Below are 23,742 nucleotides of genomic sequence, written 5' to 3'. Positions count from 1 at the left end.
GCTAGCTGTACAGGTTATATGCCCTGATCAGATCACATCGTTGGCCTGATTAAAATGCTCCACAAAGAATTCTCATTACACTTAAATGCTATCTTAAATTCCTTATCAGGGCCCTACTTGATCTAGATCAGACTCCCACCTACATCGTGAATTTCATGCCTGTCCTCTCCCTTTCTTCATGTTCCAGCTACACTGGCCTTATTGTCTCTGAAATGAGCCAAAGTTGTTTCTTTATCAGAGTCTGTATACTTGTTCCTTTTGCCTGGAACACTTTTTCCCCAGGTTTTCACACATAATGTTAATTCCTTGTACTTTTGCCTGACGACACTGTCATAATTTCTTGCCCTGCCCTGCTTGTCTGGTTTCTCTAACCATGTTTCATTTTACCAACCATGTTTCATTTTATGTAATAGCACCTGTTACCTGAAATTATATATTTGTTTAATCATATATTTGTTCATCATCTCTGTGTACTCTTCCCTACTCTGTGCCTGATAGAAACACAGGAACCTTGTCTGCCTTATTTAAAACCCTGTTTTCAAGTGTTACATACTTCTGCGCCTCCTCTGTAAAATGCCTGCTCTGTGCTAGAACTTCATTGTGGTCTTATTTTCGTAATGTTGAGCATTTTTTGTGTGCCCTTTGGCCATTTGTATATGGTTTTTAGAGAAATGTCTGTTTATGTCCTTTGTTCATTTTTAATTGGATTGTCTCTGTTACTGAATTGTAAGAGTTTTTTACATATCTAGATACAAGTTCCATATCAGAAAAATGATTTGCAAATATTTTCCCCCTTCTGTGCTGTCTTTTCACTTTCTTGATAGCGTACTTTAAAGTGAAAAAGTTTTTAATTTTGATGAACATTAAAAAGTCTACTTTTTTCTTTTGTTGTTTGTGCTTTGGTGTTGTATCTAAGACTTCTTTGCCAAATCCTAGGTTATGAAGATTTAACGCTATGCTTTCTTCTAAACGTAGGGAACATTTCTTCTCTGTTTTATAGTTTTAGTTCTTTTTTTAGGTCTTTGATCCATATGGAGTTAATGTTTGTATATGACGTGAGATAAGAGGTCCAACTTCATTCTTTGGCATGTGGGTATCTAGTTTTCCCATTCAGTTCCTAATATTTCTTTATAATCCTTCTTAGTTCTGTAGGCTTGGTAGTAATGTACTCCTTTCATGTGTGATTCTGGTTATTTGAGTCTTCTTTTTCTTTCTGAGTCCGTTTAGCTAAAAGTTTGGCAGTTGATACTGCTGTGCTCATCAGTAGTTCCTTTTTGTTGTTGTATAGTGTTCCATCATGGACGTACAGTTGGGTGGTTTCCAGTCTGTGGCTCTTACAAAGAGGACTGCTGTGGATGCTGGTGTGTAAAGGTCTTGGTGTGAAGATACTGCTTCGGTTCTCTTGGGTAGATGCCTACGAGTGGAATTACTAGGTGGAGTGATATGTTTTGTTGAACTTTATAAAAAGCAACATCCCTGCTGGCTGAATGTATTGAGCATATTTTCATATACTTCTTGGTCATTTGTGTATGTTCTTTTGTGAGATCGCAGTTCAGATCTTTTTTTTTTTTTGTATTATTATTTTGTGTGTGTGTGTGTGTTATGGATATAGGTCTTAAGATGTATGTATTGTGAATGCTTTCTCCCAATCTGTGCCTTACCTTTCATTTTCTTAATGGTGTCTTTGGATAAGCAAAGGTTTTTAATTTTGGTAAAGCCCAATTTGTCAATTAAAATAGAACAGTATTTAGTGTCTCAACAGCATTGGAATAGTAAGGTAAGATTTCTGTTAGACAATTATTCTTAGGTTAAAAACAGTTTATGGTGAAATAAGATTATAATTTTAATTACATTACAGAAATACAGGAAAGCAGTTTTGGGTTTAAGGGTTTCTTCTTGAATTGCATTATAACAATTTGTTTAGGATACATTTTTAAAAATCAAAATGAAAGAAGCCACTCCATAATGAAAACAATATATTATACAGGTCAATTTTAAGATTTAAGAGTAAAAGTCGGGTGGACCTTGTTTAATTGGAAAATAATTATCTAAAATGTACATGCTTATTTTTCTGATAAAATTTTTTGCCCCTGCCATTTTGAAGTATATTTTTAGAATTTAGGAAATGGGTTATTTTTAATAGCTTATTGCCTGAAATCTTTCCATAAAGGAAGGCTCAATAATTTCTTGCAGTTAAACATTTTTTTTCATTTGTGCTTTCCCTCTGCTTTTTTGAGATTGGAGAACACATAGATGTCCTTTGAGCTGTTTCTTCATGTTATTGGCTTTGGTGGAATTTGCATAGTTTTCCATATTTCTACAATATCAAGACAGAAAATATGAGCAGTTTGAATATCAAAACTGGTCTTTTTAGTCTGGTGTAGTCTAAACCTCCAGCTCTTATTGGCATCTAGAGGTAAGCAGTCCTCTGTCCACTGAATATATTTACTTTCCTTCTTTATCCCCCCAACAAAATGTGAATGGGAGTAAAATATATAATCTCTGAGCAGAAGTGTTAAGAACTAAAGCACAGTTTACCATATTTTGTTTTTCTCTGCCTTGGTTATGTAGGTATCACATTTTAACATAAAGCTCTCTTCAGCCTAGGCCTGTGAGTAAGGAAACTCCTCTGATGTCACTTTCTCAACTTGTGTGAGTAAGAAATGAACTTATTTTGTTAAGCCTATAAGATTCTGGAGCACTTTGTTACTGCAACATAACCTAGACTAGCCTGACTGAAAACACTGTTTATGAAATTGAATTCAAATAAAGATAAACAATAAAGAAATGATTATTTAAGGATGACTTGTCTGGATGCCATTATGGAGAAAAATATCTTGGAGCTGTTCCCCAAATACACCAAGGTCATAAACACAGTTATTAAATTAAAACTGTTCTAATCAAAATATATTTACTTTCTAATGCAGCTGTAGGACTGGGGGCTAGTCTCTTAAACTGAATCAGATAAGGTGTGAACTTGAGTATGCTCCAAATATGGTAGTACCTTGTCATATGCTTCTGTAGTATGCCACTTAGATCTTACTTGGTTCTTCTTGCTTGATAAATTGTTGGTTCTCTGTGGTAAGGAACTAACAATCTTATTATTCATTCTTGTATTCTTATTGCCTATCACTGGTACTAATTATATACTCAAGAAATGTGTGTGGAATGACAAAGCAGCTCATAAGAAGATGGCGTTATTCTATGTGGCCTTTTTTTACATTAATGGGGATAAGGAAGGCAAGTAATTTTCCACTTCTTGATTCGGTGATATTTTGAAGTGTTTTCATTTTAAAGTTAGGTGAATTTGCAGTATGTCCAACACTCCCATATTCATGTAGAAATACAAAACACGTTTTATGGTCAGGTATAAATTATGTTTAGATTATCTGTCATTTGTCTAATCGTTGTTATTCTTCATTAGGATAAGTTGTTGAATATTGATGCCAGTCATGCATTGACTTCTGGTTATAGTGGATTTTCTATAAAGAACGGGCAGTCAACAGTTTCTGTTGCCACTTGTGGATTAAACCTTTGAATTGCTGCCGTCAGGAACTGAGGAATTGAGGTAGGGAGGGAGAAGAAAGAAAAAGGTGATGGTGGCAAATATACGAAAAATTGCTGTGGATGGATGATACATAATAAAGTGCTTTCCCTTGAGGTAGCTCAAAGTACTTAATGAAGTTAATTTCACGAATATTTATGTCTTATGCATGAGGCAGATGATTCACATTACCTACCATTTTATCAGTTAGGAAAGGAGAAAATTGTTACTTTCCCACAGTCCGTAGAGCTGGTATAAAGTTGTTATAATAGAAATGTTTTCTTGATTGAGAACTGAAAGTTCTCTCTGCTTAGTGGGATTTATTTAAGAATATAGTTTAAGTATAAAAATTTAATTTCAATCTTTAAAATTAATTTCAATCTTGCCAAATAAATTCCTCTTTACTTTTAGTTTCTTTTTAGATCATATATTATTTAGCAAATTTAAAGTGGTATTCTTTACCTAGCCTTATTAAAAAAAAAAAACCCAAAAACAAAATCTTAAGATAATGTATTTACTAAAACTTAAACCAAGTTTTTGTTATTGTAACTCACTCCTAAAGTAATATCCCTCTCATAATCCAGATAACTCTATTTTATATTATCTGCTATCTAGAAAGAGATATTTACTTTCCTTGTATTAGCTCTATTGTGAATGGAGTTTTGCCTGATCACTTCCGTGGTTACCTGTCCTTTGATGAAGTCAAAAGCCCTGGAACTTGAAATGGCATGCATTGGGGTTGGGGGTGGGAAGAGTGGGGTCAGTGCTGGACTGCTTTGGGTACATTCTTACTTCCTGTTATTTTAAACATAGTATCTCAAAATTAACAGCTTTCTTGGTTTTGTCCTAACAGTATTATTAGAAGTAATAGGTGTTCATTAAAGAAGAGTTAGAAAATATACCCATAACAACGGTCACACCTTATTTTCTGCCCAATATGGTAGGCATTAAATGAAAATTAGCTAAAATTTAACAAATCAAAAATTTAGTTCCTCAGTTGCACTAGTCACATTTCAAGTGCTTAATAACCATGTATGACTATTGGTTATCATATCAGAGTGTGCAGATTATAGTAATTTCCATTACTGTAGGAATTTCTTTTGAACAATATTGTTAGACCCACTGTACCTGTGTATATAGTCCTTTTTATAATAAAAATGGGATCGATCATTCCATGCATACCATTTTCTTACTTTTTCACTTTGTGTTGTGAATATATTTCATTATCAATGAATATTTTTATCTAATCTCATTTTTAATGGCTGTCAAGAATTATAAGGAAATAACCATTATTTTTAAATCACTCACCCGTATTAGACCATTTATAATATTTCTGATTTTTCACTTTTATAAACAGTACTACTGAGAGTATCCTTTTCATTACACATATGTGTAAACCTTAATTACTTTAGCATAAATTCCTGGAAGGCCACAACTTCTTAATAAGAACCAAAGAAATTGTAGCTGCTGAAGATCTCTACTAGGGCTCTTGATTTAGTCTGTCAACGTTATGTATTTATATGTCATTCATAAATGAGCTAGGTTAAGGAAAGTCATTTCTCACATATTCCTTACTCTTTGCAAAAAATCATTGAAAATTCAGTGAAGCCCTTGAGAATATGATTCACTTGCTTTTGTTTCATGATTGTCTCTTTTCCCTTTTCCTGCCAGAATACCTCCCGTAGGCATTTTTACCATCAGTTTTCCATATAAATACTGAATTGGGATCTTTTAAACAAGTCTTAATATAGCATTTTCATAAAAAGTAGAAGTTGGCAAAATTCCACACTTGTATCCTTAAAAAGGAGAAGAGCCCAGAATGATAGTAATTTTTCCCTTCTGAAAAAATCCCCACTGACACTGAATACTGTTATCTTGATAACTTGCCCACTTAGGTTCAACTGCGTTCAAGAAAGTTAGAGTATTTAAAAAAAAAAAAAAAGAAAGAGTATTTATACATTTACCTGATAAATTTCGGACTGTTTTAGTAGGCATTCTGGTTAATGGTGGTAAATATATGTATATTTATATATTGAGTTTTATATTTGTGCATTGTATTTTATTAAGAATTCCAGAGTGAATGCCTTCATTGTCCTAAGGACTTAATATGTCAAAGAGGGACGCCTGGGTGGCTCAGTTGGTTAAGCGTCTGCCTTTGGCTTGTGGGTCATGATCCCAGGGTCCTGGGATCGAGTCCCGCATCAGGCACCCTGCTGAGGGAGCCTGCTTCTCCCTCTGCCTGCCGCTCTCTGGTGCATTCTCTCTCTCTCTGACAAATAAAATCTTAAAAAAATATCAAAGATGTTTAGATTAGAGGGAAAAAGGTCAAAAACCAAGAACAACAAAAAAAGACCTCATGCTTTTTTTGAAGTGATGGAAGAATTTGCATATGACTCAAGTCTGCCTATTAAATACATTGCATTTACTTTTAGATTAACCATGGTGATCCAGAGCAGTCTGGATTTCGGTGAGATGATGCATGGCTTAAGTTTGTGGTTGTATGAAAAGGGTATTTGAGGCGAATGGCTCATGTAATCAGTTCTCCCTTTACATGGTTATCGTGTTACCTGAAACGTATGCATGTTAAAGCTGTGTCCTTGCTTTGTATAGTTCTGTGGTAACAGAGATTGCAGAAGCAGGTCCAGACGGGAAAGAAAGACAGAGTCCTTTCCACTCCTCATTCTCAGCTGACCAAACTACGTAGAAAGTTAAGTGTAATAATTGCAGTTCCAGGCTTTAAAAAATGTTAGGTACTCTTGTTTTAGTTCTTAAATTATTGGAATCTGTTAATTTCCTTTTTAAAATGGAGCGGGTGTTAGACTTTTAATCCATAAACGGAATCCAGGATTAAGTATATAAACCTTACTGTGAGTTGTTTCATATTTTTCCCTTAGATATGACAGTTACAAATAAGCCATTAAGAAATCCCACAGGATGGGGTGCCTGGGTGGCTTAGTTGGTTAAGTGTCGGACTCTTGATTTCAGCTCAGGTCATGATCTCAGGGTCGTGAGATCCAGCTCCATGTTGGGCTCGCACTCAGTGCGGAGTCTGCTTGAGATTCTCTTTCTCCCTCTCCCTCTGCCCTCCCCCCCCACTTGTGCATGGGTGCTCTCTCTCTCGCTGAATGGATAAATAAAACCTTTAAAAAAAAAGAAAAAAAAATCCCACAGGGTATCCAAATATACGTTTATTTTGTGTCAAGCCTGAAAATTTCTAAATTAGCTGTGTGGTACAAGTAATCATGGTTAGAGATAGAGGGCATATATTTTATTTTGCCTTTTATTTACTGTGCCTATTTTGGGGCACAGTTTTCAGTGTTGATCTTTAGAAAGAACATGCTTGAGCATGAGGATTGAGGGAGCAAGAGCCGGAAGTATTGTAGTGGGTCTCCTCAAATGGAACCCAAGCTGTCATGGGTGTATTTCTGAGTCTTGGTTTCATGCTTTCCCACAGGGGGATTGTTTGATGGGATGAGAAAGAGGTCATTGGTCATGGGAGGAGTAGATAAGGTATTTAGGACAAATGTGTAGATGTGCCTTTCAGAATTCACCTGAGAAGAAGAAAGCTAGAATTACAGTTCAGGGGCGATCTGGCCTTGTACTTGTGTAGAATGATAAGGTAGAAATTAAATGCCTGGCTTTAGTATTAGGTATGAATTCTGCTTTACTGCTTAAAAACTGTCATCTTGCACAAATAATCTCGTTGCTATGAGCCTCAGTCTCTCATTTATAAAACGAGTATCCTACACATTGCATTGGGTTGTTAATGGAAGTTAAGCGAAAAAATAAAGCAGGTAGATCCTCAGTAAATGCTTGTTTCCCGTCCATTCTCTTTTCTCTTGGGTGGCAACAGTAAGGTGTTCTCATAGGTGGGTTTTGTATTCTGACAGTCAGTAAAAGCCTAATCATGGACTGGGTGGCAGTTACCATATGCTGTTCTTTGCTATCACCAATGTGAATTAGTTTATGTCCTTTGTTTCATAGCCTGTATAATTTTTTAAACTTGAATTATGATTTAATAAGACATGAAATCAGTTGTTCTTCTTCAACCCAGGGGAAACGAGTTAAGGTAGGGTGTAAAAATGTGATTGAATACTGTTATTAAAAATACTGTAATATTGGTTGGGATGTGTGTGGGCAAAACAGGTGAAGGGAATTAAGAGGAACATACTTCCAGTTATAAAATAAGCCATGGGAATGAAAAGTAGAGCAAAAAACAAAGAAGAAGAAAGGAAAGAATATTGCTAATACGATAATTTGTGAAATCCAATAGAAAAACAAAAGTCGGTTTAAAAAAATTATTTGGTATATTTCCCAAAGAATGAAAACTTAAAGAGTTATATTCTTCGTCAGATTGAAAGTACAACAGTACATTGAAGTTCAGTCTGTTGAATCCGTTCTCAGAGGTAGAGGAAAATAATAGTAGTGATATAATTTCTTTTTTTAATTTTTATTTATTTATTTATTTATATTAAGTTCAGTTAGCCAACATATAGTACATCGTTAGTTTTTGATGTAGTGTTCAATGATTCCTTAGTTGTGTGTAACGCCTGGCACTCATCAGATCACGTGCCCTCCTTAATGCCCAATCACCCGAAGCAGAATGAGAATGTTATGGTACGGGTTCAATCCCATGTTCCTTGTGGATAATGTTTTTAAATGTACAACTTTAAACTTTGTATCTAGTGGTACTAAAACTAATTTTAATTGGTCTCAACGTTTTAGACTAATGGGGAGTTTGCCTGGAATACTAAGTCCTTGAGGCCTTGAAATAGGGGAGATGGGGGTGGCAATTTAGGGAAGGTTTCAGAAGGGTGTAGGTGGGGTCTGCTGCCCTTCTTTCCCAGAGAGAGATTGGGAAGCACCTTTTGCATGTGGTCATCGTCGCTTTGAACTGTAAAAATTCTGGGATCCTGTTATAAACTTGCGTAGTCAGACTAAAGTAATCTGTGTAGTGTTTCATTTAGCTGAGTCTAGTCAAGTTTTTGAAAAAGTTATCTCCCCCTAAATAAAAGGAAGCATAAAACAGTTATTGACTTGGCACAAATGAATTCATTGTTCCTAGGGCTGTTACCATTTTGCCTTTATTTCGATCCAACAGATATATTTTAAGCACTTTCTGTGTATGTGATTCTGTTTTTTGTTTTTTGTTTTTTTTAAAAATGAAGATGAAAAGATCCAGATTGAAGGGACAGGGTGTTTATTGAATCCCTATTATATGCCAAGCTAAGTTTATATGTATTGTCTCACTTAATTATAACAGCAATTCTCTGAGGAAGGTAGTGTTGTATGAAAGAGGAAATTGAGATTGACAGAGGTGAAGTAACTTGCATAAGGTCAGACAGTCGCAAAGGACAGAGCAGTATTCTAAAACCCAGGTTTGTCGGACTCCTGGACAGTACTTTCTTTTAGATTTGACTCTCTGGGGATTCCAGGTAGAAAGAGATATTCTTTGTTATAATCATTCTTATATTTATTCCAGGGCCCGCTTTATCTTTTAATTTAAATTGTGACTTGTGAGGGCAGATAATGCTGATTTCACAGATGTGTTGTGGCCTGGTTTAACTCTATTGCAAAGAGTTATGTCATTGATCTAGCTCTAAAAATCTACTGTATATACGTACAGAATAATCTGTTTCTAAGTTACTCTAGATGCAATGGGCCTTTCAAAAAATTCTTGATTGTCTATATTTACAGGTAGACTTGACAATGGGAACAAAATATAAGTGGAGGATTCTTTTATTATTATTATTATAAAATTCATGCCAAAATTTGATCATAAAGAACTTCTCTTCTATGTGAATTCAGCAAATTTTTATTTACTTGGATTAATTTTCTGAGTGAGTAAATATTTTCTAATGTCTCAGGTGTACATTATAGTGATCCCCATGGTATGTCTAGTTACTGTCACCAAAGTTATTATGATATTATCGATAATCTACCCCACACTGTACTTTACATCCCCGCAACTTACTGATTTTATCACTGGAAGTTTGTACCTCCTAATCTCCTTTGCCTTATGCACATGCCTACTATATGCTGGGCACTGTTCTAAGGACTCCTCAGATATTTATTCTTTTTGTTATCTTTTTGTCCTCCTAATTGCCCCATGTGCTGGGTACCGTTATTATCTCTCTCTCTCTCTCTCTCTCTCTCTTTTTTTTTTTTTTACAGATGAGAAAACAGAAGAGCAGAGAGGTGAAATAGTATCCTAGGGCCCCAGAACTGGGTGGTGGCGGAACCAGGATTCTAACCCCTGCCTTCTAGTTCTGAGAGGACCGTCTCTTAACCACAGCTGTGTTCTTAACTGGTTAACTAGGATGTTTTGTCATTAGTTAAGTGAAGCAGACTTATAGAGAATTTGATTTTTTTTGAGCTTTTTTAAAAAAAGAAATGCAGTCTTATTTTTTTCCAGTGAGGTACATGGAAAAAAACAGTAAGTAGGCATCTAATTAGACACAAAAAGTTCACATCGCTATATCCTCATCCTGAGGATATAACCCTTTTTGTGTGGGGACAGTCTTTGTTAGGATCGTTGCTTTGGGGGGCCCAGCGATGATTGCTCTTCCCTATGCCCTATGAGACAGTGAAAGGACAGCTTATATTTTTCTGTATTAGTAATTGCTTTCAGAACAAAGGCAGTTTTTGCTCCTTAGTTTTGGGCTAATAATTCTTTATCTCATTAGCTCTTAGATGATTTTAAGAAGTTATATTTTTGTTTTAAATCTAGTTCTGTTCATTATTTACAGCCTAAGGATTGGTCAGCCAATACTGAAAACAGGAAATTGTGTCATGTTAAGTTCTAATCCAAATTCAGTAAACCATGCTACTATATAGAATCATGCCATATATATATGTGTGTGTGTGTATATATATATATATATATATTCATGTTACTTGAATTTTCATGTTTACTGTTAGTGATAAATTAACTCGATGATTTTTTAAAATAAAGTATAATAGTTTACTTTTATGCCACAGCAAGTAAAGAGTATCCTGAATGAAAAAATAAATGGCTTTTCAAATAATATGTATAGTATATAGATATGTATAGCATTATAGTGGTATAATACTAGTATTATACAATTATAATATTGTACATGTTTCTGTGGAAGAGGCAATCTGAATATGTCTCAACCACAGAATATGTCATGTTATATCACTTAGAAAAAAATGTCTTTTAAAAGCCACGTGTGTTGGTGAGAGCCCTATACATCGAAGATTGTAGCTAGTTAAAATTTGGTCCCTTGATATTTTGCTCTAAAATTAGGTTTTATTTGCTAAAAATTCTAATGCATTTAGTCCTTTGTGTGATTCAATTATGGAAGCTCAGTCAAAGGAATATCTCTGTCCTCTTAAAGAGTAAGATGACTACGAAACACATTTTAACATAAACACAACTTCTTTAAAAGTTGAGTGTTCATTGTGAGGAACAGTTTTAGACCTTAATGTAACTCTAAGGTTCATATAACAAAGCATTTACAATATTTTAATAGAAGGTTTCTACCTTTTATAGTGAAAACCATACTAGACACTTTTTGATAATTTACCTAAAAGTCTTGCTAGTTTTTTAGCTTGGAAAATTCATATTGTTTCTATTTCTTTTATCTTCTTAAATAACTTAATAATACCTGTAATTAAATATAATTTATCAAAAAATAAATATAATTTACCATAGTAGCACTTTTTATTTTTCTAGGAATTTGATAGGCTTTGCATACGTGTAGAAATATTTTCTTTTTATTTGGAAGAATTAAAATGATATGAGTGCTTAAATTTAATAGTTTTGAGGAATGAAACAATTTTAGTCTCTACTGTGTTTGCTGGTCACAGGGTAAAGGCATGAATCTGGCTCATTGTAGCTGACCACTCACACCAGAAATAGGAAAATCACAAGTCCTTCTTGCCATAAGCTCTTTTGAGAATGACATTTTGAATATTGTAATCTTACCTTAGTTTTAACTATCTGTTGTTACGCCAGCTGCTATATTTTCTCCATCCTCCTAAACTTAAAAGGAGATAAATGGATTTGAGATATATCAGGCGAACAATTGGATACAGTGAAGTCATTTGGGATTCCAGATTTGATGATGACCTAATTGGTTAAAGATAGTACTAGGGGATTTTGAGTGGCCACAGTAGTCTTGAATTTATGTACTGAATGTTTCTCAGATTTTAGTTTCCTTGTTCTTTTTTCAAGCCTTACTTTGTATATTGTTTGTATATTTTGGTAACTTTGCTTCAGACATTTGTGGTACTTTTGAAGGAGAAACTGTTTCTCCTTCTATATTGTATAAATATAGAAAACTGTTTCTCCATCTATATTGATGTTACAAGATGGATTTCTAATTGCATTATGTATTAGAGGTCACATTTTATTACTATTTGGTAGCTCAGAACTTTGAAAGCAAACTTTGAGGGAGCCAGAATTGAGAGTTCTACATGTCACCAGTTCAGGTGTAGACTGACATTCTTGAAAGCCATTGTTGTTACCTTTGCCTGATGTATGTGCTGTTCTTCTGGTGTTAGAAATAGGGAAACAGATCCCTGTGGAGAATAGTGTGAAACAGCTATTCGATTGGAGGAATTGCTTGGGAGAAGCAATTGCTTGGGACGTTTTAGTATGTACCTCACAACTTCCATTGATTATGGGCTCAACTTTGAGTTTTGTTAAAATGTTGGGGTAAATGAAAACTAATTTTTTAAATTTTGATTTAGTGGGTGGGGCAGGAAAATGTTCTACTTGAAGTAACTTTTTTTTTAAATTAGATTTCAGTTTATAATGCTTTAGGTCTTTGGCTGTAAACTACCTTAGATATCTAGAAATCATCTGCCTAGTCCAGCTCCTTCACTTTATAGACCTGGAACTCTGGCCCAGAGAATTTTACTTGTGCCCTGGCTCATTGCTTCTCAAACTGTATGTGGTAGAGGACTGGTTTTCTTCCTCTCCAGTACATGGCAGGCCAGTAATTTTGTAAAATATAATAAAAATGAAATGCTAGAAAAAGTAATTTTAAAATAACATACACAATTCTAAATGCTTCCTCTTAATTTCTGTGCTTATTTCAATGTAGATGGATTGCAAAGAGTTCTGGGACTAGAATCGTCCATAGACCATACTTTGTATATCACTGCCCAAGGTTGGATTTGGCAAACTATGACCTCTGGGCCAAATACAGCTCACCACTTGCTTTTTGTATGTCCTGTAAGCTAAGAACTGTTTTTACATTTGTAAATGGCTTTTTAAAAATCACAGTACTAGTATTTTGTGACACATGAAAATTATACAAAATTCATACTTCACTGTCCATAAAGAAAATTTTATTGGAACACAGCCACACACATTCTTTTAAATATTGTCTGTGGCTACTTTTCCCCTGTGAGGATGAGGTTGGGGCCAGGATGAGTAGTTCAGACAGAGACCATATGGTCTACAGAGTCTTATATATTTACTATCTGTAAAGATCTAAAGAGTTGGCTCTAGGACAGAGCATTGAATTAGTAGTTAGTGGTAGAGTTGAGAGTATAAACAAGGTCTACATTTATAAATGTGCTTTAAATATTATCATTAGATGCTGTGTAGTATCAGGCTCCGTGCTTAGTGCTTTTGCATGCCACTGTGTTCTCATGTAATCTTCCCAGTACTGCCCTTTTATACAAGTCAGGGAAGGTTAGCTTTCTTCTAGTTAAAGATGCCTTTATTGCCCCCGCCCCCAACTCTTAACTCTACTGAGCTTTGCTTTTTTAATTAACTGCTATCCAATTACTTAAAAATGGTTGAATATTTTCTAATGTGGATTTTGTTATCAGCATCTGGTTCAGAAAATTCAACTTCTTTTTCTCTGGTGCTGCATTACTCAGCACTGATGTTTCTGTGCATTCAGGTCTGATGGAAGAAATACATGGGACTCAAAATCTTTAGAAAACAGATATTTCTAGTAAAAAGATTATCCTTTAGAAGTCACCCAAAATAAAGCAAACCTGCAGCTGAACTGTGATGGCAGATTTCTATTGTAAAGTTGCAGAGAGATAATACGTAAAATACTAGCTACAACAAAAGAGACTGAGGTTTTAGATGACTTTTGGAGGAACAATAAGGCTTTCAGTTTTTTGCCTCTACCTCTTAAGCTGTAAAATAAAAGCTCCCATCATATTATTGTCAGGTCTTGTTAAATTAACATATCGCTTTACTTGTTTAAAGCCGGTTCTGAAGTTCTCCAGGTATGCAGTAAAAATCTCTGCATTTCATGGTAGCTGTTACTTCTTTGTTTTCCTGCCCTTTGCATGTCATCAGTCAGCAACTAAGTAAAGATAAAGCGATAGCTGTCAGCTTTACATTTGATATGTGAGTCTGCTTCATGATAAAGACCCTTTACAAACCAAACCTTCATGTTGGGATTTCTTCTTGGAATTAAAAAAAACAAACCACAAAACTGTTGCCATGAAAGCTTATTCATGATGATGAAAGTTTGATATTGCAATACTTGTTATTTTATTCTACTTACTCTTGAGTCAGTTTGCAAACATCTGGAAAATAATTATGATTACTTGCATCCAAGGGTGAAATAATATAGAAAGGCTTGGCAAAATCTCTTAGCCACGGCTAGTTTTTACTGTCCCAAATCTGAAAGTAGCCAGGATTTAATGCAAGAGGTGCTGATGTATACTATTCCAGCAGCTGCGTCTTAATTCTAGATAAGGGTGTTCCTTTGTACATTATAATAAAGCTATTGACTAGATGGCTTATGGATTAAAGGAAGGGGAGGAGCTTTATAAACAGTAGGACTTATGACTTAGTAATATATCAGGATTGTCTTCCAAATATTCCAAAGGAATATAGGTGCTTTAGCTTGGAACTGTCAATGAATAAAAATTTGAGACTCATCAACAGTAGTGGCTCAGATGTTTTTAGACATTATGTAACATGTCTTTAACCACTTATTTGAATTTAATATCTCTGCTTTGTTTTAAATTTATGTTGTAGGATAATGGTAAGTAGTAACAGCTACTGTTCTCCTAGGGAGTACACAAAATCGTAACTATTTGAACTGTTAGAGTAACTTGGAATTGCTTATTTGGACGAGTTTTTAATGTATTTATTAGCTTAACCATTGGTTGGGTAGCATGACAGCAACACCCCCTCCACCCCCATACACCCACATACCAGATGTGGTTGAGAAATGTTTTGGGTTAATAAATTACTACATCTGGATTTTACTTAAAACAGTGCTTCTGTCTTTGGGGAGCCTCCATGTCTAAGAATTCTCTGTAGCCACTTTCCACCGAATATAGCATGTGCAGCATTCATTCCTTAGCATATATTATAGTGCTTGAGTTTCTGTTCCTGAACATTTTTCATGGAAAGAATTATTGGGAAAGGCAGCTCTTTTTTGCAGCTTGACTGCAGGGGACCAGAGTTGCATGCATTACCATGTCTGCTAAACTTCTTGGAAGCAAGCCAGTATGTTATGGTGAGTTTCCTAGGTAAGCAGTGAGCCACTAAAAGGCTTGCACAGTATTACAACTATTCTGAGGAGAGGAAGCGTTAGGAAATTGAGCAGTAAAGCCCCAGCAACAAGCATCCACAGTGGTAGTAAAGATAGGGAGGTTCACGGGTAGCGGATTTCGCCGTGCAAGGCAGTGAGCACACAGCTTCCCATTCTGCTGCCTGAAGGAGGCAAACCTAAACCGTCTAGTGCAAGATTTTTCTAGTTTCATGTTTATGATGTTAAGTCATGTGATAATACTGTACCACAAGTTGCCAACTTTGCTTTACTCTAGAGAGGATCCTTTGCTGCAGTGCTTTTTTTCCACCTTTCTGTTGCTTGCTTGCTTCTTTTTTTTTCTTGAAAGAGAAAAAATTGTGCAATGTATGTTTCTGCCTACACCATGCCGAGGCGACACTTACCAGTAAATAATCTTTGTATCCCTGAGGTAAGATACTGTTTCTGCTTTCCCTGCACAGTGCTGCTGCAGCACGGAGCTGATCCAAACATTCGGAACACTGATGGGAAATCAGCCCTGGACCTGGCAGATTCTTCAGCAAAAGCTGTCCTTACAGGTAAGAAAACAGAGAGCTACCAAATTATTTTACCTAGGGAACTACTAGCTTGATTTTATAAAATTGTTATGCGCTGCATTTTATGTTCCTGCTGGTGAAGCTCAACAAATATATATGCCATTATCTCTACTTTATTACTGATTTGCTATATTAACTGTCTCATTAATTTCTATGCTATCATAAGCATAAGCAATAAGACTGTTTATTCATAGAATTTCTGAAAATTACAACATTAAATGGTAACATACATTATTCACTCACATTTTAGTCCTTTTTTATGGTTTAGATCGTGATTTTCCTGTACCTCATCTTCTCAGTTGATTTCTCTTAAAGACCTTCACCATTGAGCAAGCAAGGGCATTTGTCTTACTTTTATAAAAGTAGTTTTGATTGGAAAGACAACCTGCTGCCTTATTACTCAGGGCAATAGTTAAATAAAATATGATGCTGCCCCTCCCTTGCCCTTCTGTTTGTATTTTTACCCTGTCTTCTCACTTTGCCCAGGATAGCTAAGTACTTTGTAGATGAGGCAATGTGTTATCTTTTCATTTCAGATCACGAAAATTTGGGGCTTAAGTATTGGTTTTTATTAAGGCAAATGTCAAGAACCAGCAAAAGAGGAAATGCTAGAATAGAAAGGCTGTCTCATAACAATATAGAAAATGCTGCTATAAGTGATATGATATTGAGCAACTGTTTTCATTGATCTTCATTCTCAAAATGCTGCATTGGATCTATTTTTGTTTTTATTCTTAGCATCTGAGTTCTGCTGCCTTTGCCTTCTTTTATTTAACTGACCTTTGTAATTTAGGGTCTCTTTGTCCTTGCAGTGCTAACAGTATTGTTTTAGGTTATGTGAAAGTAAATGACTTTTACCTTCCTTTTAAATTTGCCTGTGTTTGAAGAAAATAAATCTTACGTTCACTTTTAAGTTTAGAGTACATGCTGTGCACTTTTTTTCAAAGATTCTGAAGTGAATGGAAAATGTTTATATATAGAAAGCTTTGATAATATGTGGAATTTTGCTTAATTACTCTCATAGAAAGACAACGTCCCACCGTGTTAAAATTAAGATAATCTCTGCTCAAGTAAAGTAATAAGACTTTTCTCAATTAATTGATTAAGTGATTTGGTTGCTGAATCACGATAACATCCACTAGAGGAACAAAACTATTTTAAACCAGTGTAGATAAGAAGAAATTTAAATATAATTATACACTTTTAAATAATGAAATTAAAATAGGTAGCCTCAGGCCTCCTTAGGTTCTGTAGCCCTTCCATCTCCTCTTTTAACAAAGCAGTGGGCAATAGGAGCAGCCTTGGAGTAGTCTCTAGCAAAGGAGTGATAGCGTTTGTTCCTAGTAACAGAGGTGCATTAGAAATGCTGACCAAGACTGTCTCTATATTTGAGTGTCCTCCCTCTGACCTTTCCTTCTCTTCAACCCGCAGAGCCTTCCTTGTCCATTTGTTCGATTCATTTCACGCGACACTGTTTTTAGATCCACTTTCAGTTTTTCGAAAGACAAAGTTTAAATATAAATTATTAACAGCAAGAAGCTGTCTCCTAATTTGAAGCGATTTCTGGGGCGATTATATCGGCTGCTGTTAGTTTGCAAAAGAGCTTTGGCATAATAAGTCATGGAGACTAGATTACTGGAAGACAGATACCGTATCTGTTAAACTTGATTTGAAAAGCATCTTGCACTGCACTTTGCTTAGAGGGAAGATCTTAACTCTTCTTAGTCATAATACTGAATTCATTAATTGTTTTTTTCACGAATATTTACTCTTTTGGAAATGACGTACAACTTTTCAGATATTTAAAAGAAGAACATTCTAGTAATATTAGTTAGTTTTGTGGAAAATATAAGCTAGTGATATTTATACATTCATGTTATATAATATAGTGAATTAACGCTTAAGGGAAATACATTCTAAAAGGTTTCTCTGCCATGCAGGTTCTCTTCTAAGCAGTTTTTCGAATGGAATTATAGAGGAAATATTTCCAAAGCTAAATTAAAACGATAAAGCATTGATTAAAAAAAGTCTTTTGAAAGGAATGCCTTAATTTAGAGTTATTAGAGATTATTTTGGGTGAAGTGTTCTTTATTTTTATGCCAGATGCAGTTGTAGCACTAGTACTTACCTTGAGAGTCAACTTTCTGATCTTAATATTTTTCTGCTTTGGGAATTTAGTGCTGAAGAAGACTTTGTAATATCTTTTATGTTACTACTTTTGTGCATTAGCCAAAACTGTGCACAAGTGTATATGTGTATTTCTTAAAGGAAATTAACAAAGTGAAATCTCTTTTTACAGAGTATTTTGAAATATGTAAATGACTAATAACCCCTTCTGCATACAGAATGCATGGATTTTTATAAAGCTATATAAAACAACCACATACCTTTAGTTTTATAGTTAAGGGACCCCAGCAAGGGCCATTTGCTTTGGATAGTGCACTTAGGTATTTTTAAAGAGAATAATTAATTGGAGAGACTCATCAAACTCTTCGTTGAATTATTGTGCTAAGTGAATGATAGGCTTAGAGGAACTCTTGAGGGCTTTTTGTATTTTGTTAGCCACTCTGAAGTTCTGGGCGGTCAACTAAAGGACTTGGAGGTGGTTTTTTGTTTTTTTGTTTGTTTGTTTTTGTTTTTAGGAAATAAGCATATGAAAAGTCTAAAATAGCCCATGTAAATTTTGTTTAACAGCAGTGTGGGTGTGTTATGACTCTGGATTTTTAAAAATTTATTTTGGCCTTTTCCCCCCTAGTTATAAGAAATACATTCATTGTTAAAATTTAAGGAAAATAGAAAAAGTTCAAAAAAGGAAAAAAGTCATTCTTAATTCTACTACCTAGTGAGAACATTTAGGTAGATTTTATTTATAACCATTTTTTTCTGAGCACACATACCCCACTCTTTTCTTTTTCTTTATTCAAATCAGTCTTATATATTGCATACTGCTTAATAATAATTTTTTAAAAAATTTAGTGACATGGATATTCCCAGAAAGCATTAAGTATTCTTCTGCAACATGAATTTATAATGACTTTATAATATCCTTCTATGAATCTATTTAATTTTTTGAGCTAATCCTCTAGGGTTTACCTTTAGGTAGGTTGTTTTCATTCTTTATGCTTCGTTGTGAATTTTGAGTCATTTTATCAATTCCATTGGAATTGTGCTTCTTTATCATATTCAGTCTTAGCATCCACAGATACGCTGTATCTCTCCATTCCTGCTGAAGTATGTGAGGATTTGGAGAATGAGGAGCTTCCCTTTTAAAGGTCTGCATTGCATGTGGCATTATATGGGGAGAGCCACATTTAAATTAAAGTTGGTGGACACAGGGAATGTTCATTGAAGAGGCTAAGGATGTAGGGGTGTTTGTTAATCCTGGAAAGGAGATTCTGCAGGGCACAATGAGAAGTTGAGTCAGGAGAAGTGGTAGCAGCAGATTGAAGCTGAGAGTTTGGGAAAGGATACATGACCAAAGGAGTGTTTATCATTGGCAGAACTAAAGATGACAGGGATATGAAGTGGGTGAGTTCAGATGGTCACAAGGCTGCCAAGATAATTGGTCCCAGCAATTTCCTAGCAGGTTTAGGAGTAAGAAAGTAGGGAAGGATGTATTTGCTCCAAGGTGTCCCAAGAATAAGCTTTAACCTGGATTCATTGCACTTCTGAGGAAATCATCATCTGTGATTGATGACTGGCTTCCCGTCTCTCCAGAAGGACTCAGCTGTGGCTCACGCTGGAGGCGGTGTGGCGGGGTCTGGCACGGGCTGGCTGAGCGTGGCATGTTAAATCAACAAAATATATCTGGAATCCTACTTCTTCTTTTTTTTGTTTTCCCTACTCCACTGCTTCCTACCGCTTTTCAGATGAAACCCGAGTCTTCAGCATGATCAGTGAGGACGTCAGTGATAGGTTTGACCACAACAAGGTTTTGCTCAAGCCAAAATTTAGGATTCCTTTCTTTTTTTCACACCTTGCATTCAACCTGTCAGTAATCATATCTACTGTCCTTTCGAATCTCCAGTCCAGCCATGTCTTACCAGCTTCACTGCTTTGGCCTTACTATATGCCTTCATCATCTTTCTTTCGTGACAGCAGTAACCTCATAACGAATCTCTCTGCCTCCATTTATTCTTCACTCACTTTTCACTGTATGTAGCTGGAGTGGTCTTTCTAAAGCCTAGATCAGCCCTATGATTAGAGAATTCCTTACTATATTCTCATTTACCCCTGAATAAAGTCCAAACTCTTTAGCCATAGCGTAGCATACCGTGATCTGGCCCCTGCCTTGCTCATCTCTGATCTTGTCTTCCACTGTGTTCTCCTGTGATTTCTTTGCTTCAGCTACAGCTGGCTCCTTGCCATTGCTCCACCAGATGAAGCCCTTGTCCGTGTCTGAACTAACACATGCTGTTTACTGAACCTGGAACACTGCCCCAGAACTTCACGTGGTTTAGTCAGATCTCTGCTCAAATGTTTACTCCTCAGAGAAGTCTTTTTGTCCTCAATCCCATTAGCTTGCTTTATTTCCTTCATGGATTTATTGATATCTGAAATTGCATTATCTTTTTGTTCTTGTTTGTTTGCCCCAATAGAATGAAAGCTTTACAAGGATTTGGACTGTTGGGTGTCTTGCTCACTTCATTGTGCCCAGAACTTGTACAAATACACAGAATGATTAAATAAACAAATACGTCAAGGATCTGATTACTGGTGACTGAGGGCAGCATATTTTCCAGGTTCTTCAGATTCTCATTGACCATTAATTATTTGATATCTCATGCCATATTGTAATAGTCTTATTAAATATTCTACTTCCTAAAAATTGTTTTGGATTGCTTATAGTCATGTACATCTCTTAAAACAGTGCATTTAAAAGAATAAATTGGTATGACGGGCGAAGTGTGTACTGATCCCTTTATCAATAGATTTCTTGGCTAGCTCCCTTGATTGAGAACATTCCAGTTCTGGAAGGATCAAACTGCCTGCAGCTGTCAAGTCAGACTTCTAGATGTCAAAGTAGGGCCTAATTTTTACTGTTGTCTTTTGGCATTGCTCTGTTACTATGCTGTGATACTACAATGGGACGTATGCATATCAGGTGTAATACATTTTTACTGCAGCCTACGTGGTTGAAGGCTGATTTCTCATACCCTTAATTTGAACTTTAGGGATTATTTTTATCAGTTACTAAGAAGTCTGATAGTATAATATGCTTCCTAGAAAATAAACCATTAGAGGAAATACCTTACTTTTAAAGAAAAGCTGTGTGTTTATCCACCTCATTTTTATTAGGGAAAATTGTTGTTAAGATGAATACCTGTTTTTTTTAAAAAAAAAATTCCCTTTAGTGTAAGAGTAAGAAAGTTAAAATGTGTATTGCTGAAATGAATCAGTGTGAGCACTCTTTTTAAAGATATGTTGAAAACGTTAATCCCTTAACATAATTCTTAAGAAAATTTTATTAATGCTTTGATCTGTCTATAATTTTGGACACGAGTAGGAAAGTGTAAGATTTTTGTACTAAAAGTGATTGAAACACCTTTTTTGAAACCTTAAAAATATGAAAATAATTTAGAAGAGGAATATAAAATGAGTACCTTTTAAAAAAGACCTTAGCTAACATAGGTCATATTGATTTAAATTTTAAAGTGTTACACCTTCAGTAAACAAGTCAAAGCCTTACTGAATCTAGTTATGATAATAATAATGGTGATAATGATGATGATAATAATAATGATTGACAACTCCTGAAGCCAAGCACTGTTCTAAAGGCATTGAAACTTTACAACACTAGGAGATAGATATGATTGTACCCATTTTTATGGATAACAGAGGGGTCAGGTTACTTTTATGAGTTCACATAGTCATTAAGGGAAATTACTGGGATTTGAACTCAAGCTGTTTGGCTCCAGAGTCAGTGCTCTTATGTAGAATCGGATTTTTTTACATACTCGTTCATTGAGAAGGATGTAATATAAACATATTTGAAAAACTGGGCTAACCCATAAATTCAGGGCTTAAATCCAGTCTTTTAACATGTTTCTCTACTTTCTTAGCTTAAAGATTATTCCTTTCAAAAAAGAAAATTTACCTGATTAATATTATCTGCAAGATTCATCATCATATTATTATAAAATGAATTAGTTGGGTAATAAAAATGGTTTATCTGATTTATAAAAGCTATTTTTAAGTCTTTGCTCTTTAGTCAGTAGGCTTGAATAACATTCATTTGACACATTTTAATAAAGCCAATATTTTGAATCTGTAAGGAAAGATGTAATTTCAGAATGTTTGAGTTCTTCATAGATCTGGGGCACCTCAAATGATGTAAAAAGCCTTATGTGAGTACAGGCACTTGTGTCTACGTAGGGAGTAAGGGGGAATGGAAACTGTCTTTCTGTTGAGATAACCCAGCACTCTAATATTTCAAACTCTTCCTATCTACCTTTTGTGTAATTAAAGCCAGCAGGCTTACATCATTAAAACCAGCATTATCTTTCAACTCATCCAAAATGACATATTTGTGAAGCGTGGTAAGTTGTTAGTGTATACCCTGAGAGCATCTGTCATTTCCCCAGTGAACTGTAGCAGTCATATAGCAGCTTCATTGCATTTTGGCTATTTTAAATGGTTCTTTTAAAATTTCTTATAATAAAGTAATTACTGTTAACATTTACTTTCTTAAAATAGCACATGTGACATTAGAATTCATTAATGCTTTGGTATTGTAAAGGTTAATAGCCCTATTATTGGAAATTTTTATGAAACTTTTATTTTGACATAATTGTAGATTTTCCATGCAGTTGTAAGAAGTAATATAGAGGTCCCCTGTATCTTCTGTATTATTTTCCCCTAGTGGTAACATCTTAGAAAACTGTAGTATGATGGGGCACCTAGGTGGCTCCTAGGTGGCTCAGTTGGTTAAGTGTCTGCCTTCGGCTCAGGTCATGCCCTCAGGGTCCTGAGATCGAGCCCCACATCAGGCTCCCTGCGCAGCAGGAATTCTGCTTCTCCCTCTGCCCCTCACCCTGCTCTCATGCTCTCTCTCTCTCTCAAAACACACACACACACACACACACACACACACACACACACACACACACACACACAAAACTGTAGTATGGTATCATAATCAGGATATTGACGTTGATATAGTCAAGATACAGAACATTTCCATCTCAGAAGATGTTGTTCTGTAGTTTCCCTATTTGTAATATTTTTATCTATTCTGGTGTTGTGGTAATGCTGGCTTCGTAGAACGAGTTAGGAAGTGTTCTTTAGGAAATTGCTGAGTGCTTTTATTTTCTGGGACAGATTATTTCTTTGGTAGAATTTACCAGGGAAACCATTTGGGCCTGGTGCTTTCTTTTTTGGAAGAATATTGATTCAGTTGCTTTGATAGATACAGAGCTAACTAGGTTATGTATATTTCTCCTTGTTTATGTGAATTTTGGTAATTTTCATCTTTCAGGGAATTGCTCAATTTCATCTAAGTTGTCATATTCCTGTGTGTAGAGTTGTTTGTAGTTTTCTCTTATCGGGCTTTTGGTGTCTGCAGGATCTATAATGCTATCTCCTGTTTCATTTTTGGTAATCGGTCGTTTGTCTTTTCTGTGTTATCAGTGTTGCCTAGGAATTTGTCAATTTTATTGATATTTTCAGAGAGCCAGTTTTTTATTTCATTGATTTTGTTCTTTTCTGTTTTCAATTTTATTGATTTCTTTCCTTTATTATTTTTCCTGCTTCATTTGGACTTAGTTTGCACTCTTTCTAGGTTCTCAAGGTGGTAGCTTAGAAAATTGATTGGAGATTTTTTTTCTCTTTTCTAATGTATGCATTTAGTGCTATAAACTTCCCTTTAAGTACTACTTTAACTGTATACCACAAATTTTGTTATGTTCTGTTTTCATTTTCATTGAGTTCAGTGTATTCTTTTTTTAATTCTCTTGAGACTTCCTCTTTAACCCATGGATTATTTAGAAGTATGTTGTTTAGTTGCTAAATGTTTGGAGATTTTCTGTTACCTTTCTTTTTTTTTTTTTTTTTTTTTTTTAAATATTTTATTTATTTATTTAATTGACAGAGAGAGAGAGAGAGAGACAGCGTGAGAGGG

General features: G+C 35.1%; 1 protein-coding gene across 1 annotated transcript in view; it reads left to right on the top strand.

Moving 5' to 3' along the window:
• Window positions 1-23,742, top strand: part of TNKS (tankyrase) — a 204,797-nt gene that overhangs the window by 53,406 nt on the left and 127,649 nt on the right. Inside the window, exon 3 of the mRNA XM_027597791.1 lies at window positions 15,510-15,605. Within this exon, the coding sequence (XP_027453592.1) occupies window positions 15,510-15,605 (96 nt within the window). The remainder of the gene's footprint in view (window positions 1-15,509; window positions 15,606-23,742) is intronic.

Source organism: Zalophus californianus, chromosome 2 (assembly GCF_009762305.2).
Source record: "Zalophus californianus isolate mZalCal1 chromosome 2, mZalCal1.pri.v2, whole genome shotgun sequence".
Lineage (NCBI taxonomy): Eukaryota > Metazoa > Chordata > Mammalia > Carnivora > Otariidae > Zalophus > Zalophus californianus.
This window is presented reverse-complemented; position numbering and strand designations above follow the sequence as displayed.